This window comes from Cyanistes caeruleus, chromosome 9, assembly GCF_971803275.1.
Source record: "Cyanistes caeruleus chromosome 9, bCyaCae1.hap1.1, whole genome shotgun sequence".
In the NCBI taxonomy this organism is placed as follows: Eukaryota; Metazoa; Chordata; class Aves; order Passeriformes; family Paridae; genus Cyanistes; species Cyanistes caeruleus.
In genome coordinates this window covers 25,262,989-25,279,455 of record NC_141709.1, presented here as the reverse complement: position 1 = coordinate 25,279,455, position 16,467 = coordinate 25,262,989, and the positions used below count along the sequence as shown (strand labels likewise).

The 16,467-nt window shown below is 54.2% G+C and overlaps 2 protein-coding genes and 1 long non-coding RNA gene across 9 annotated transcripts in view; 2 read left to right on the top strand and 1 right to left on the bottom strand.

Moving 5' to 3' along the window:
* Positions 1–4,080: 4,080 nt before the first annotated feature.
* LOC111932905 (E3 ubiquitin-protein ligase HECTD3) lies at positions 4,081–12,404 on the top strand. Of its 2 annotated transcripts, XM_086902179.1 has the most exons (22): positions 4,081–4,343; positions 4,410–4,511; positions 4,590–4,750; positions 5,285–5,377; positions 5,775–5,910; positions 6,286–6,401; positions 6,644–6,757; positions 7,809–7,891; positions 8,123–8,288; positions 8,633–8,714; positions 8,971–9,153; positions 9,246–9,295; positions 9,416–9,480; positions 9,716–9,819; positions 10,057–10,176; positions 10,303–10,392; positions 10,485–10,691; positions 10,956–11,085; positions 11,476–11,550; positions 11,803–11,884; positions 11,995–12,066; positions 12,235–12,404. In XM_086902179.1, exons 1-22 carry the CDS (start codon positions 4,185–4,187, stop codon positions 12,317–12,319), a joined length of 2,475 nt encoding a protein of 824 aa, XP_086758305.1. In that variant the 5' UTR covers positions 4,081–4,184; the 3' UTR covers positions 12,320–12,404. The 2 variants fall into 2 exon arrangements, with proteins under 2 accessions (XP_086758305.1, XP_086758304.1); XM_086902178.1 differs by having other exon boundaries at positions 4,097–4,511.
* Positions 5,053–9,840, bottom strand: LOC147651712 (uncharacterized). Its single transcript, XR_015290465.1, has 2 exons — positions 9,694–9,840; positions 5,053–8,900 (listed from the first exon to the last, which is right to left on the bottom strand). It is a non-coding gene; the product is annotated as an uncharacterized LOC147651712 (long non-coding RNA).
* Positions 12,405–12,838: 434 nt separating the features above from the next.
* The window catches only part of EIF2B3 (eukaryotic translation initiation factor 2B subunit gamma), a 99,466-nt gene continuing 95,837 nt past the window's right edge, over positions 12,839–16,467 (top strand). Inside the window, exon 1 of one of the 6 annotated variants that reach the window (XM_086902185.1) lies at positions 12,839–13,223. Coding sequence is in view for 2 of the 6 variants with exons in the window: in XM_023932519.2 (XP_023788287.2) it covers positions 13,076–13,223 (148 nt within the window). In the remaining 4 variants the exon portion in view is untranslated. Of the gene's footprint in view, positions 13,224–13,306; positions 15,481–16,467 lie in introns of those variants that run through there. The other 5 variants (XM_023932519.2, XM_086902184.1, XM_086902181.1 and 2 more) reach the window with 5 other exon arrangements.

The following is a 16,467-nucleotide window of genomic DNA, read 5'->3' as shown; positions in this document are numbered from 1 at the left end:
AGTGTAGAAACTGGGTACCAAATGTTGGAGCTCCTTGAGCAGATGAACACATGCTATGTGAGTGAGGAATGGCCAATGAAACCTTTGCAACTTTCTTTAAAATATTGTGGCCCTTCCCAGCTCTGGGTAGGTCCAGTCATTGCCTAGCACTGGGAGCTGCTAGATGTTAGTCTACATTTATACTCTGAGCTCCATCTTCAGCCTGTGTGGTCTGTTGGACCTCTACTACTTTGAGTCACAGAGTCAATGGGGCTGCACTGGAGCGGGGCTGATGCTGTGAGTTAAGATTTATCCTGTCTTAATGTTTCACGGCTTTTTCTCCTCTGTTGAATGAGTCTGTCATCCAGAAATCACTTCCAGTTGTAAACAAAGTCCTTCCTTTCACGAGTTTCTTTTGAAACAAGTATTGCCAGGTCTGCCGAGGAGGGTTGTTACTATAAGGGATGTAGGACCAGGAAGGAGCATGTGCTGCCATCTCCTGTATCATGGTGAGTGGAGAGCACAGGGTGAATGGGGAAGCTGTTTACAACAGCCCTTGCCTGCAGCAGGGCCTTCCATGCCCTGCTGGGGGGGTGTGAAGTCCTGTCTGCTGGAGGAGGTCTTTTGTAAATCCTAGAGTTGTCTGAGAATTGATCTCTGTGGCTTTGTGGTTGATTTCAACCAGCAGTATGGATGGGAGCAGGGGCAGAGCCAGTGCGATACTTTTCCGTGCTGGTGGCTGAGTCACTTCCTAGGGTGTCTATTTCAAATGGGCATGAGTAAGCTGGTGAAAGGACTTTGATCTGCTGGCTTGCCCTCAGTCAGGAGTGTTGAGGAAGAAGCCTGCAGCAGTGAGTTGGGATTTGAAATGAGCCATCCAAAAAGAGACTAACATTGGGATGAAATTGATACTGCTTTTCTCAACCTTGCCCACTCGTCTCTACTGGAGATCAGCAGGAGGCCACATTATTTACTGAGCAGAATTAGAAACAGCAATAAAATAGACTCCTCTCTTCATTGCTGGGCAGGGGTTGTTTGGTAAGTAGTTCAGGGTGGGATGGATAAGATGGCCCTAGTCTTGGTGGAAGGTGAGCTGATGTCACCTGTGGGAATGGGCATGTTAGGAGCCAGCTAGGGCTGCTTGGGGTGATCAGTTGTGGGGGAGAAAGCACCTCTGGCTCCCCTGCCCTTGGAAGAAACTGCAGCTGAAGGACACTTCCAGAACACTTCCCCAGAACACTTCAGGTTCAGAACACTTCAGGTTTCTCACTGAGATGTGTTTAGACAGTTCTATTCCCTCTGATTATCCATGTACACAGCCCCACACTTCCATGATGAGGAGAGAGCTGCTGTGCAAGGTGATGTTGAGAGCAGAACCTGGCTGAAGTGGTGGGATCCTTTCCTAGAAGCATTGTGGCACCTCTGTCTTTGGAGGTGCCCAAGACTTCTTGTACAGCCCTGGGCACTGTGATCAGCCTTTCAGTCTCATCCTGCTGGCTTTTATATCTAGGCCCTCCCTAACCTGAAGCACTTAATAACTATGGAGTTATCAACTAGTTTTTCCCACATTTCCTGCATTTCTCTACTCTTCTTTCCATCAAGGTATTTTAGCATCTGAACTCTTATTTCCTGCCACTGAGTGCTGCCCAAGGGTTTGCTGGAACTCGGGGGAAAGGATCTAGCTGGTGATAGGGATTTCTGTTTAAAAGATACTTGTAGTAACAGTAACAGTACCCCGGCTCTAGTAGAGAGGTGATCACCCAGAACAGTCTCCTGCAAGCATACTGAGAAAAATATTTTTTTACCATATAAACCATTGTTTTACTGTCTATTTTGTATTACCACCTTATTGGAAATTGCAGCAGTTGGCTGTGGTGGTGTACTGGGGTGGAGAGACCTGTGAAAACCCTTCGAGTAGGGAGGAGGAGCCCATTGCAGCAGTGAGATTGTTTGGTGCATGGTCAGAGGGTCTGGAAAAACATGTCTGCTGTGGAATGATGCCAAGATAACCCACGGATTGTGCTGTTCAGTTAGCTGTGCAGAGGTAAGCTGGGAAGGGGGAGCTGGGAGCTGGCCCGGATGTCCTCTCCTCTGCAGTGTTATAAAGCAAATCACAGACCGAATTTCTGCTGCGGCAACCCAGCGAATTGTGGAAAAGGTCAGCCTGGCTCAACTCCGGCCAGACTTAGGGGCCCAAAATAGGTGTTATGTCAGTGCTGCGTCAAGTTTCTTCTCTGATCTCTAAAGCTGTGGGTAGGAACTGTCTCCTATCGTGTTTGACAAGGCACAAATCAAGTGCCCCTGCCCTGGAGTCCTGCTGCATGTGGCCAGGGGTGAGAGAGTCCTCCTGAGCATCAGGAACCAGTGGCTGCATGTGCCCACCCCAACAGCCAGTCTCAAATCAGTGGAGATTGATTTTCAATCCAGTGCCATCCTAAGGAAGGTGCTGGTGTCTCTGTGCCTCTGAGGAGCATCTCCATGAGCCAGAGCTGCAGCTCTACAGGTTGGATAGAGGTGAGCTGGGGGAGGGACTGATGTTGTCATGGCTCCATGTAACCACTTGCTGTCTCGTGCCTTCAACTTGCTGGATTGTCATCAAATAGTTACAGGTGATTAATAACGCACATGTAATCTAGCTGTTCTTGTCAAGCTACTAATACCCTGAAGTATGACAAACGCTTAGTAGTTTGACAGGTTCTGTCTGTCCCTACCTCATGTAGGATCTAAAATAAAATGAATGAACTAACTGCTCCTGGCCTTCCTGGTGATTTCTCTGGTCAGGCTGGGGCTCCTGTGTCCTTCTGTTGGGTTAAATAGTGGATGTGACACTTGTGGACATGGTTTAGTGATAAACATGGCAATGCTGGGTTAACACTTGGACTCTATGAACTTAGAGGTTTTTTCCAGTCTAAATGATTCTGTGATTCTAAACAGCAGTGAAGACTGGTGTTGTGAGAGGCAGCTGGAGGTGAGGCAGAGATCGGCCCTGCCATGTCTTGCACACGAAGTAGTGTCACAGATGTGACTCAGAGTATTAACTGGCTCAACCCTTTGCAGCAGCTTTGCAAAATAGTGGTACAGGGTGACATGGCTGCAAAGGGAGGGCCCAGGACCTTCCTGGCTGTGGTTACTGCAGGTAAGAGCAAGGCTGAAGTCTGCATTTCTTCTGCACTGTGGTTCATGGTAAGGCTGGTGGCCATTGCTGTGATGAGGCACAGTCACGTCTGTGCGGTAGATAACACTGCAGGGATGAACAGCTGTTGGATCACGCTGCTCTGTACTTTTACGGACCGGGATGGAGCTGGACTCTGATCTGTCAGGAGAGCAGGCAGGCACCAGGAGGGTGTGGGGACCTTTGAGCTCTGCCAGCCTGCTTGTTTCATGATCCCTCAACTCAGCCCTTTGTGCCCAACCTGAAGAAATTAAGGTAGCATGGGGTGGGGCTGAGCTGCTCTCTGCCACCGCCTTGCTGCGGTATGCAACAAGCAGACGTGACATGGGGTGACACACTGCCAGCGTTCGGGGGGAGGGGGGGTTGGGTGCTGCTGGGTGTCATGGCCTCACTCCTGCTGCCAGGATGCTTCTGCTGCCTGGGATAAAGCTGTTCTGGGCAGGGAAGCCTGTCCTTCCCAGCAAGTACTTTGAGCATCTCCACCTGCTGCAGGCTTGCCCAGGGCAGGGATAGAACAGCCAAAAGCCGGCTCTCCCATACCAGAATTCCCATTCACCTCTTTTCTTTATCCCTGCTGAAGATGCAGCCCTGTGCCCTGACGCTACAGGACTCCCTTTCTTCTCGCAGGAATGCAGCAATGACAGAGATGTTGGAGGCCGGGAGGGAGCCGAATCCTAAGCCACACGGCAAGGGGATGCCTGTAACCCGGGTCAGCTCCTGCCGGATACTGAAGCGGGCGTAACAGAGTCACATCTTGGCAGAGGGGGGGCCCGGAGAGCGGAGCGCCGGCTGCCCGCGAGTGATGAAGAAGCGCTGGGGCGTGCCCGGGGCATGGGCAGAGCGGCGCCTGCCCGGCGAGGAGGCGGCAGCCGGGAAGCGAAGGCTGCCCGAGGCGGGGCGGCCCCGGAGGGAGGCGGGCACGGCGGCCCTGCCGGAGGCGCCCGGGCCCGGAGGGCACTCCGGGACGGGCACGGTTGGAGCGCGGTCGGGCCAGCCCGGGGCTCAGCGCAGCGGAGCCGGTGTCCGGAGCGCGATGAGGGCGGGCGGGGAGGCGCCGCACCAGGTGCTGGGCCGGCTGCGGTTCCTGCTGCAGTGCAGCGAGTGCTTCCGCCGCGCCCGGGCGCTGCCCGCCGCGCTCTGCTACGTGCCGCGGGAGGTGCAGTACAAGATCTGCAAGGACCCCTCGGCCGCCGCGGCCGCCGCCGCCCGCAGCCTGCTCAGCGTGTGGGACAGCCCGGGGCCGGCGCGGGGCGGCAAGCGGGCGGCGCGGGCCACGATCGAGGTGCGGAAGGGCGGCTGCCTGCGCGCCACCGGCGAGGAGTACTGCAACGGCGCCGGGCTCTGGGTCAAGCTCAGCAAGGTAACGCGGGACCGGCACCGGCAACCACACGGGTATGCCGAGTCCCGACGGCGGTGACAACACGGGATGTGCCTTCAGGAGCAGCTGGAGGAGCACCCGGGCACCCGTGGCCTGGCGGAGGGCTGGGTGCTGGCACAGAGGTTCGGAGAGGGAGGAGATAAATTAGTCCCGGTTGACTCCGTGCAGAGGATCCAGTGTCAGCACCAAACGCTGGGGGTTGATTACAGACCTGCTGTCAGGTATGGCCCCGGCCCGCTGCGCCACGGGCAGGAATTGGGCTCTGGGCGCTGGAGCCGCGTGTGACCGGTCCCCACAGAGGACATGCGACCCAAACATCCCAAATCCCTTGGGCACGCCCGGCACAGCCCACTCACTGCCTCCAGCGCCGGTGGGACACATCCCCGCCGAGCACCGGCGGGCAGATGGGTGCTCCCTGGTAGACTAATCCTGTTTGCTTGTGGCAGCGCCTACACAGAATAAAGATGATGCCAGGGGCGTTCTGAGTAATTTGAATTTGGGCTGAGCAATGTCGCTGAGGTAGTGCAGTGATCAGAGAGTTCAAATTTTATTTTCACGATGGAAGGTCATGTGCAGGGTGGGATTCCCAGCCTGCACCCGGGTGCAGGGACACTCATCCTTTCCACAGCTGTTCCTTGGTGTCACCCCCAGTGCCCCACTACTGCTGACTACACTTCAGGCTAAAGCAGTAATGGACACACTGAGCACTGACACATCTTTTCCATTGTGTGACTCCTCCGCCCCTGCTGCTCCAGCTGGGAACAAGTGGTGGACCTGACGTATTCCATGCACCTTGGAGAGATGCCCAGGCTCATAGAGCAGGACGAGGCCGCGGTGCAGAAGTTCCGGTACGAATGCATCTCCTAGAACAGGACTTCAGCATCCTGAGGGGCTGCTGGCCAGGACTGGCTTCAGGGTCTGGAGTGGGGAGGATGGGTGCCATGAGATGCCTTTTACGTTGGTATCTTGGCAGTGTCCAAGCGAAGATGGCCTTTGCTCCACAAACCATTGGAATGACTGTACTGCTATTCCCACTGGGCTGGAGTGGCCATAAATACCTGATGTGCTGGTGATGAGATACAGCCGTGCCATCTGTCTGCTGGAGGGACAGTGGCCTGGCACCGTGCTGATTTGGTGGCCATGAGACACTGCAGCCAGTCTCAGCTGGGGCTCCTGCACACTGCTGGTGGGCAGGTTTGGGGTAGCCTGGTCTCCTTGTCCTGTTAACACAGAGACTCCCTGCAGGTCCGTGCCCCCAGGCTGGACCTATGAGCACGACATGGAGCTGGGGCACTTCCTGTACGATCACAGTGAGAAGAAGCTGCAGTGTGTGGACTGCACCAAGGAACACATCAACAGCATCGAGGTCTCCTCACAGACGGTGCGTAGTGGGGCTCCTCTGCAGTCTAAAATCAGCATAAGACACGTGAACATCACCACAGATGTGGGGAGGAGTGGCCAGCTGTGGCTATCCCTTCTATGAGGGGCAAGGGATGGTGGAATGGTTTTGCTGCTCTAGCAAAGCTGTTGGGAGTTAGGCATTGGGAGCAAAACCCCATTGTGTCTCTGGGGCACTAGGGGTCCACAGCAATGCCCAGCTTGCTATGTCAAGGAGCCAACATCCACCCACAGCCTAACAAACCAACAGACTGGCCTGTTCCTGATCTCCTTTGGACCCACAAAACCCATCTCAGAGGATGCCATGGTGTGTCCAATGATGCTCATCTCCCTCCCTCTGCTTGCTGCACCTTTGCAGGAGGATTGTGTTGCAGCCCATTTGACAGACAACCTGACATACACCTTCTGGGAGAGCAGCGGGCTCCCGGGGCAGCACTGGGTGCGGCTCAACATGAAGAAAGGCGTCATTGTCAAGTGAGACCTCGGGGTGTCCCCTCCATGCCAACAGCTGTGCCAGGGAAGGGCAGGGTGTGGGGCAAAGCACCTCTTCCTCTTCAACCCCAGGGTGTGGGGTTGAGGTGGGGGACACCTGCTGCCAAAGGCACCCCAGGAAGATACAGCTTTTCCCCAGGCCTGGGACAACTCTGGCTGCGTCTCTGGGCCCAGGCAGCTCATGAAGGGAGAACAATGCTATTTCTTGCTCTTCTCACCCCCAGGAGGCTCTGGCTGACACTGGATGGGCAGTCCAGCTCCTATGTACCCAGGAGAGTGGCTGTGTATGGGGGAACACCAAGCAGGCTGCAGCACCTGAGAACAGTCCTAATTAACGAGTGAGTAATGAGTGAGGAGCAGCCTATGTCCAGCTTATGCCAAACTCCTGAGCTGTCTCTGCATCCTGAGCAAATGTTAAGGATGGGGCTGGGGTTGGTTCTGAGTGACTTGCCAGTGACAGTGGCTCTCCAATGGTCAGAACTCCGTGAGTGCAGGCTATATCTGCTCCCACAAGTGTGGTGGTCCCTTGCTTCCATGTGCCAGTCAGGTCCCTTAATCTCCTCTCCTGCTCCTCACCCATGCTGCAGCAGCTGTTTTGCAGCGTGCTTCCTTCTGCTTGGTGACTTTGGTCTTTCTGCCTCTTCCTCCTCACTTCTGGAAACACATGCCACTGCTGTCACCTTCCTGAGCATCTCTGCTATGCTGTAGCCAAGAGTGCTTCACCTCTCCATCTTCACTCTGGCCCTGAGCACCCTTCTCAAGGCAGCCAGGGGCTTACGCAGGAGTGCAAAGGTCTCCTTCGCCTTCCCCCATGCTTATTTGATGTTTTTTGGCTGAGAAGTGATATCTGTCTCTAAAGAAGCACCCATGAGACTGCAGAGGTGTCCTTTGCAGTGGCAGGAACCAGCTGCTCACTGCGTCTGAATATTTGCAGTGTTTTTTCCCAGGACCTTGGTGGGACCTTGACAAAGGCATTGAAAATACACTTTGTAAATTGCTCATATAGGCAAATCACTGTTTCTTTAAACACACCACGCTTGCATGACCAGCTCTGCTTGAAGGATGGTTCTGCCCTTGTGAGATGTGCTGGGAACCCCCAAGAACAGTGACATGCTCTCAGCCATCTTGTCTTTCTGTACTGCTTTGAATTTGTGCTCTTTTCTGGCTTTTTGGATGCAGCTTCCACTTCCTCCAGAACGTCTCTGTGCCTCTGACAGCCTCTTCTCTCTGCTTGGGCACCTCCTGCCACAGCCCTGGTGAGGTGGGGGGGCTTTTGCATGGGTAGAAGCACATCCTTGGCTGGGGAGCCAGAGTGGCCTGTGCCTCACTGGCCACCTCACCGTTGTCTGTGCTTCATGGCTCTGCCATCTCCCTCTGTGCTGTGTACAGGAACAGCTACCAGAATGTCTGCATCCTCCGTGACATGAAAACCCACATGCCGGTGCTGGAGATTCGCTTCCTGGAGTGCCGGGGTGAGCCTGTGCACCCAGACTGCAGCTGCCAGCCCAGCCTGGCCCTAAACCCACAGCTAGTCCTGGCACCTGCAGCTCTTCCTGCCGCACTGGGTGCTTTTTGGCATCCACTGGTGGGAAGGTTGAGGAATGAGCTTCATATGAGATGCTGCAGGTGCTGGGGGCACCTGGCCCCTGCTGCAGTATCCAAGCTGTGCTGGCACATGCAGCATCATTGTTTTTTCTTGGCAGACCAAGGGTACAATGTCCGTCTGCAGGGGATAAAGATCGTGTCCTTCTGGGAGTGGGACCTGATCCTGAACGCTGACATGTTCCAGCCAGCCCGGCTGGTTCGCTACCCTCTCCTGGAAGGGGTGGATGCCGACGTGCTGTACCGGCGAGCTGTGCTCATTCAGAGGTATGGCACAGGGATGCCACAATTCCTGCAGTGAGCTCAGTCCTGAAAAGCATCATGCCCTGACCTGCAGAGCAGTTCCAGGCTGGGGTGAGCACTGGCCCCACAGAGACTCTGCAGTGATTCAGCTGCAGTGCAGCAGCGTGGGCTGGGCTGCTCCTGTTTGCAGCATTTTCTTGGGGGAAATGAAATAAAGTGCTTGGCCAGAGGGTGCTGGGTGGGTGCTCCCCTTGTGTCTGGTACCCCTCCATGGGCTGGAGGGGACACGTGCAGGGAATACATTGGCCAGGGACTGTGGTGAAATGCCACTCTCCTGCAGCCTCACACTGCTTCTCTCCTGTCTCCAGGTTTGTCCAGCTCCTGGAAGGTGTCCTGTGTTACCTGATCCCCCTCTCCGAGGACAGCATTGGCACCTTCAATGCACTCAGGGTGAGCATGTGCCAGGTTTCCCTGGGATGGTGCCAGGAGGGGCATCTCCTCAGAAGTTCAGGTTTTCAGGGCACTGTAGTGTTTCCTCCTTGAACCAGTAGGGGCAGACCGGCCCAGGGCTGAGAGCTGCCATGTTTGGCATTGCCTGAGGGATGGAGGAGCATCTCCTGCAACACCAGGGCTGACCTGGGAGAAGAAAGGACAGCAGATGGTGGCAGGATCAGACCTCTAACCATCACTGCTTGTCCCTTGTTAGAGCATGAAGCCATTCCTGCTGCTGTCTAAGGAGAGTGAAGCCCTCATTGCCCATTGTCTGCAGTCCTCGGAGAGCTCTGCTCCTCACACTGTGCCAAAGCTCTACATCAACCGGCTCCTGGCCCGGGAGCACCGTGCCAACCCTGCGCTGGACCCCAGCTGTAGGAACACCATCTTCACCCAAGTATGGCAATGCCATGCCCTGTACCAGGTACCTGTCGCTTCAGCAGGTATCTTGCCCCCATCTCATCCCCTTTCTGCTCTACTACTCTCCAGCTGTATGAAGGCCTCAGATCTTCCAAGAACAATCAGCCACTGGACTACAGGTAGGTCTTCAGTGTCATTTTTGTGGGGTGTCACTTCCCCAGAGCAGGGTGCAAGGGAATTCCAGGTGCTGCTGGTATGCTCAGAGGAGGGATGTCCATGGGGCTGTTGCTTCCCCACAGGTGGCCGTTGACCTACAGCCAGTGGTGGGAGTGCGATTTCATCAGTGAGGGCATCATTGACAATGGTGAGAGCTCTCCCCTGGTGTCTCCTGTGTAGGGGTGCAGCTCAGTGGGTGCCCACACTGTTCTAATATCTCTGGGAAAGGCAGCCCTGTTCTGCAAACATGAGATTGTCCCTGTATCTCCCCTACCCCACCAGACCTTGCTGCCCCAGGGAGGGGGGCAGCTTGGCTAGATCCTGTGGCTCAGTGTCTGGCCCTGGTGTGTCAGTCACTAACCTGTCATCTGTCCCCCTGGAAGGTGGTGGCTTTCGGGACAGCCTGTCAGATGTGTCAGAGGAACTGTGTCCCAGCTCCAGCGATGTCCCGGTGCCTCTGCCATTCTTTGTGCGCACCTCCAATCAGGTTTGGCATCCCACTGTCTGCCTGTCCAGGCCAGGGGAGTCAGTCAGCAGAGCCTGGGGTGTCAGCCCTATCTTAATGCTTGCAGGGCTATTGGCTGGGGGAGCTGTGCTTGTACCTGGATGGTGGAGGTCTCCTGGAGGGCTGTAAAGGGGTGGAGGGGTGATTGTGGGGAAGGTTGCAGGAGAGACCATGCTGGGCTTGTCAAATCTCTGTGTGTCCTAAGCATCTCTCCCACAGGCTAACAGCAGCAGTGACACCAGGGACATGTATGTCCCAAACCCCTCCTGCAAGGACTTCCCCAAGTATGAGTGGATTGGGCAGCTGATGGGAGCAGCCCTGAGGAGCAAGGAATTTCTGGTCAGCACAGCAGAGCCTTCCTGAGTGGGGTGGGGCTTGGCAGGGGCCACCCTGTCTTGGGCAGAGAGGCTGCCCATGGTGAAGGAGAGGCAGGAGGAGAATGCTTGTGTCCACTCCTTTTGGCAGATCCTGTCTTTGCCAGCGCTGGTGTGGAAGCAGCTGGCAGGGGAGGAGGTCAGCTGGAGCAAGGACTTTGCCACTGTGGACTCAGAGCTGGTGAGCAGGGCTGGGTGCTGGCAGGGCAGTGCTGTGCTCTCTCATTTTTGTTCTGGCTCCACTGTGGTGGCTGTTGCTCATTTGGATTGCAGGTGAAGCTGCTGGAGGTGCTGGAGAGGGTGGACAAGGAAGGCTTTGAGTTCATGTTTGGCAGAGAGTTGACCTACACGACAGTGCTGAGTGACCAGCGCATGGTGGAGCTGATCCCCAACGGCAGCAACACCGCTGTGCGCTACGAGGACCGCAAGGAGTTCATCCGCCTGGTGCAAAAGGCTCGGCTGGAGGAGAGCAAGGAGCAGGTGACACTGTCCCCCAGGGCTGACAGGGCTGCAAGGGGACCCTGCTCCTGTGGCAAGACATCCTGGTACTTGTGGGACTGGTGGTTGCCAAAATGTGTCCCTAGCTCCAGCTGGGTGGTTTATTTTTGCATCCCATGCCCAGGATGTCTGTGTGCCCTGGGAATCCCTTTGGGGATCCTGTGGTTGCTGTCCCCGGAGCCCTAGGTGGCTGCCCAGGGCTCAGACCCACTGTGGTGATATGGAGCCCATCCTGTGTCCCCACAGATTGCAGCCATACGTGCCGGGCTGCTCCGTGTGGTGCCCCAGCCTGTGCTGGACCTGCTCACCTGGCAGCAGATGGAGAAGAGGATCTGCGGGGACCCAGAGATCACAGTGGCTGAACTAAAGAAGTTCAGTAAGTCATAGGGCCAGTCCAGAGCTGCTCCTTGTTCTCCATAAGGGCAGGGGATCCCCTTGATAATGCTTGTCCTGCACATGCATCCTGGTTATGGATGCCTGAGAGCCTGGGGGAGGATAAGCCAGAGGGTCCATGGATGCTTCAGGTTTAGCAGCAAACCCCACTGGACCCCACTCTGGTCCATCTGGTCCTTAGCTGCTATGGGCAGAGGTGAGTGGCCACTCTGCAAACTAGGACATGGCTTCTCCACCCACCATGACACAAGGTGCTGGTCCCACTCAGGGGTGCCAGGGGCTTTCATGGGTTCACCGAGGAGCAGAGGGTCTCGTCCTTTCCTTTGATTTGCTGGGAGTTTCTAATTAAGCCATTGCACATTCTTTGTTGCAGTCAAGTTTGATGACTTCCCCTCTAACGATACTCGTATCCAGTATTTCTTGGAGGCACTCAACAGCTTCACCAGTGGTGAGTGACCCCACAATGCAGTAGGGTAGGCCAGGGTATGGGGTACCCACTGCCCTGTGCCCCAGGGGTGCTCACCAGGTGCTTCCCTGGGAACTTGCTGGGGTCATCCCACCTGTCCCTTCCAGGGATTATGAGAGCATCCCTTAGCTTTGCCCCGTGCTGCTGGGGTGATTCTGCAAGGCAGATCTTGCTGTGACAGCAGCGACTGGGACAGTCCTGTCCCTGAGACCTGATCTCTGTCTTTCCCCTCAGAGGATCTCAGTCGTTTCCTCAAGTTCGTCACGGGCCGGAGCCGCCTCCCAGTTCAGATCAATGTGTACCCGGAGAGGTCGAAGTGAGTCTGAGTCCATCCTGCCTGTGTTGGGGTCCCTGTGCCATGCTGGGGTCCCCACATGATGTGAGGTCCCTGCACTGTGCTGGGGTCTGACTCTCCTTTCTCTGAAGCTCGGATGCGTTGGACCTGATGCCACAGGCCTGCACGTGCTCCTGCGCCTTCTTCTTGCCCAACTATTCCTCGTGAGTTGAGCTGGGGATAGGGATGCTCCGCAATCCCTGGGGCTGGTGTTGGGGTTCCCATCAAGACTGCCCAAACCTTCCCCTGGGGAATGTCCAGGCAGGTGTGGGGAGGGAAGCCTGAGGTTTTCTGTACCCATCATGGCTGTGACCTAGTGTTCCCCCTGCCAGAGCCAAAATCTGTGAGGAGCTGCTGCGCTACGCCATCTACAACTGCATGTCCATCGACACTGACAAGAACCCCTGGGATGAATGAGACCCCCATATGCCCCACGCCATGGGAGCTTTGGGGACACTGGATTCAATAAAACTGCAGGGCCAGAGCCTGCTCTCCTGCCCCAGGTCCTGTTTGTGTCTGTGCTTCTCTAGGGCTGGGACTGGTGCGTGTGGCCAGTGCTGCATCTGGAAGGGTCAGCACGGCACTGACCGCTGGGTGCTGTGCCTGCACTGGGTCTGGGTCTTGTGGTGGGGAGAGCATGGACAGGGAGCACTGTGAGTCCTGTCCCTTCTCTGGAAATGGTGCGGGGAGCACAGCTGCAAGCTGACCGCCCGGTGCCCCCAGTACACCCCACAGAGAGCCCCTACTGTCCCACATCACCCTCCCACTGTCCCCCATCACCCCCCACTGTCCCCCCATCACCCCCCCACCGTCCCCCCATTCCCCCCCGCAGTCCTTCCTGCGGCCGCCTGGGGGCGCTGTTCCACCGAGCGCCCCCCGCGGCTGGGCAGGGATCCATGACTCGGCGCTCGGCGTCTTTCCCTCGGTGTTCCTCTCGCCGTCCTGGCTGGGTGGAGGCCACCCGCAGCCCACCGGGGAGGCGGATCGAATCTATCGGCGCTCGCGAGCGATCGACGCTCTCGGCTGTCCGCGCGCAGGCGCAGCGCGGCCGCGCCGCCATTGCTGCGCTGTCAGTGCCGGGGAGCGGTCGCAGGGACCGGAGGAGTGAACCGGCCTTGTCTTACCTGTCCTGGGGGGGGGCCCTGCCCTGTCTCTGTGTCACTCCGCCACGCGATGGAGTTCCAGGCCGTGGTGATGGCGGCCGGAGGCGGCTCCCGCATGACGGACCTGACCTCCAGCATCCCGAAGCCGCTGCTCCCGGTGGGAAACCGGCCCCTGCTGTGGTACCCGCTGAACCTCCTGGAGCGCGCCGGCTTCGAAGGTGAGGCACGGCGGGGTCTGGGCGTGCTGGCCCTGGTGACTGCGGACTGTCCCTGGTCACTATGGGCTGTCCCTCGTCACTGCCGTCGCTCCCGTCCGTTCTCCCGCCGTTCTAATGCCGTGTCGCAGGTGCCCTGTGGGACGGGACAGGTGCTGTAGCACATCTCTCCTCTGCTCCCTTGGCCATGTCACATCCCTTCGTGCCCTCTCGGCTGCGCTCTCTGTGCCTGCACCCCTCTACCCTCACCAAGGACCGGGTGTCTGAAAGGAGATTGTAGAGAGATGTGTGTTGGTTTTTTCTCCCAGGTAACGAGTGATAGGACAAGAGGAATTGGTCTCAAGTTGCACCAGGGGAGGTTTAGATCGGCTGTTATGAAAATTTTTTTCACTGAAGTGGTTTTAAAGCACCTCAGTTCTGATTGCACTGAGAAGTGATGGAGTCACCATCCCTGGAAGTGTTCAAAAGCCATGAGAATCTGACACTTGAGGACGTGGTTTAGTGCTGAACATAGTGGTGGTGCTGGTTGGTTGGACTTGATGATCTTAGAAGTCTTTTCCAACATTAGTGATTCTCTGATTCGAGGCTTTTCCCAACTTTGATGTCTTTCCCTGGGTTGCTAACCATGAGTTTCTCGTGTTTCTTTCTCAGAGTCATTAATGGCAGCAGCGTGAGAAGCGTCAGCTCTCTGGGGATGGCTCATGGTTTGTTGTTTCAGTCTGGCCTGCAGTTCAGGGTTACTGGCTCTGTCTGAGGCGTTCACTCCGTGTGGCAGCGCAGAGCCAAGTGCGGGGGTTTGGCCAGAACAGGGCAGGGGGAATGGCAGACTTGTGTTACTCACCTGTGGGCTTTGCTTCACAGTGGAACTCAGGTGGTATTTAGTACCTGGTGAACTTCTTCAGTATCTTCTGAGTTCAGGCTTTTGTTCACCTTTTGAGTGCTGGACCAAATCTTTCTGTGGCATCCCCCCAGCTTCTTATAAAGCTTCTTCATGACACCTTTGAAGAGTCTGGGGGTTTTTTTATGTTTGTGTTTGTTTTTTGTGTTTCTGTTTCTCTGTTCTGTCTCTCTGATTATTCTGTTCTTTGTCTTGAGTGTGTGGCTTTTTTCCTGACTGCTTTTTTCTTCTGTGAAGATGTAAAGATTAGCTCATGATAATTCATGTTAGTCTCTTACTATTTCAGTGTGAAGGAACAAAACTAAGATCACACTTTACCTTTATTCTGTTTCATTAGAAAATCTTAGAGAATTTATGTTCTTAGGATTTTTTTTTTTGTGTGTTGCTTGTTGAAATTTGTATTCTGAATGTTTGCCTGTTCTCCTATCTATTTTTTTTTCTTTTGCAATACTTCTATTTTGCAATGGAAATTTAGATAGCTAAAATCTTCTGTGTAATCAGTATTGTGCTTTGTGTGGCTCTTTATTCAGAAATAACCATTTCTGCTTGATGCTCTTGACCACTAGTAGCTACCCCTCTACTCTGCCCTAGTGAGGTGACATCTGAAGTTCTGTGTCCAGTTCTGGGCTCCTCAGGACAGAAAATGTGGAACTCCTGGACCGAGTCCAGTGGAGGGCAACAAAGATGGTGAAGGGACTGGAGCATCTCTCTTATGAGGAAACGCTGAGGGAGCTGGGCCTGTTCAGCCTCGAGAAGAGACAACTGAGAGGAAACCTCATCAATGTCTGTCAGTCTCTGCTGAAAGGAGGTGTCAGAGGATGAACTGGGCTCTGCTCAGTGGTACCAAGCAATGGTACAAGAGGAAACAGGCAGAAACCGATTCCCAGGAAGTTCCACTTGAACATAAGAAAAAACTTCTTCACTGTGCAGGTGACTGAGCACTGGGACAGGCTGTCCAGAGAGGGTGTGGGACCTCCCTCACTGAGGACATCCCAGAATCGTCTGGATGCAATCCTGTGCAATGTGATTTGAGGTGAAGCTGCTTGAGCAGGGAGGTTGGACCAGATGACCCAGTGTGGTCCCTTCCAACCTGAGCTGTGACTCTGTGATACTGCTGCAGTCTAATCTTTCTCCTTTCTCGCGCATAGCTCTTCAACTTACCTGTCTCCAGTGAAAATGTGGACATGCAGCATTGTATTCAGTAAATGTATTCAGATTCAGTAAGCAAACTGCCACCTTCCTGCTCCTTCCTTGCGTCATGCCTGTGACCAAGCTGTACTTTCCTGCATTAAATGATCCAGTGGCATGAATTCTCTCCCTGGATGATTTTTATTAAGACTTTAATTCCTCATACTTGTTTATGTAAGTAAGCAGGTGTTCCATGGGCTGACTCACTGTGTCTCTTTTGCCCTAATTGCAGGTACTTCATCTTTCCTAATATTTAGGAGACCTTTGCCCAGCTCACCAAGTTTTTGCTGAACTGCGTGAGCTTACAGCTTGTGCCTGACAGCGGTTCCCTCTTCATCAGTTAGTTCTTTGCCTAATTCAAGGTGTGCTTTCAGCCCCTTTCTCTAGGTTCTTCAGCCTCTTTTGAGTCCACCCTGGCATCCAGTATGGAAGAGCAGCCATGTCTCTGGCACCAAAATGGCACACAATTCCCCTGTTTACAGTTCCTTCCTATTTTCTTTTAATAGATGAGTTTTCTTTTAATAGATGAGTTGAGTTTTGATTGATGCAGATTTATTCTTGATGTATTTTCATCTTGCCTGTACTATTATTATCATTATTTATTGTTTCCCGTACTTTTCCATTAAATTTCCATATGGAATACAATGTTAGAGTGTTGGGGTGTTTTGAGGGGATATTTTAACTGAAAAATTTGATTGTTGCTTTTCCTCCCCATTCTTGAGACTGAGGGAAATGGTTTCTTGTAATTTTGTTTCCTCAGTATTTTCTTTGCAGAACTTCTATTTTCACATTCCTCTTTTTGGAAAATACGCTTTCATGCCAGTGTTGACTTCCTTCAAATATGCATTTATACTTTTTCTTTTGTAGATGGAATGAGTTTGTTGCTCTTATATTACTCCACTTTCTTGCCAAGCTGATGCTGAGAAATAGTTTAACCATTGTATTTTAATAGTGTGGTTGGTGGTGTTGTCCACAGAGGATTACACAGGATCAGGGCAGCAAAAGACAAAGCTCTAAAGTGTTGGTGACATGAACACGGGGTCTCATTGGTCTGTTTGAGGACGTATGGTTTGAGGTTGCTGGTTAATGATAGAAGTGTCTGTTCTATCTTGCTAACTCATGCCACACATGCATATGTCCCTTTCAGTGACAACCTTCACC

What these genes read in the sequence shown, in the direction of transcription:
- LOC111932905 (XM_086902178.1), top strand. Translation starts at nt 4,185, where the DNA reads ATGAGGGCGGGCGGGGAGGCGCCGCACCAGGTGCTGGGCCGGCTGCGG. An exon ending in TCGAGGTCTCCTCACAGACG is followed by an intron (nt 5,911 to 6,285) that starts GTGCGTAGTGGG and finishes GCACCTTTGCAG; the next exon opens with GAGGATTGTGTTGCAGCCCA. An exon ending in TTCTTGCCCAACTATTCCTC is followed by an intron (nt 12,067 to 12,234) that starts GTGAGTTGAGCT and finishes TCCCCCTGCCAG; the next exon opens with AGCCAAAATCTGTGAGGAGC.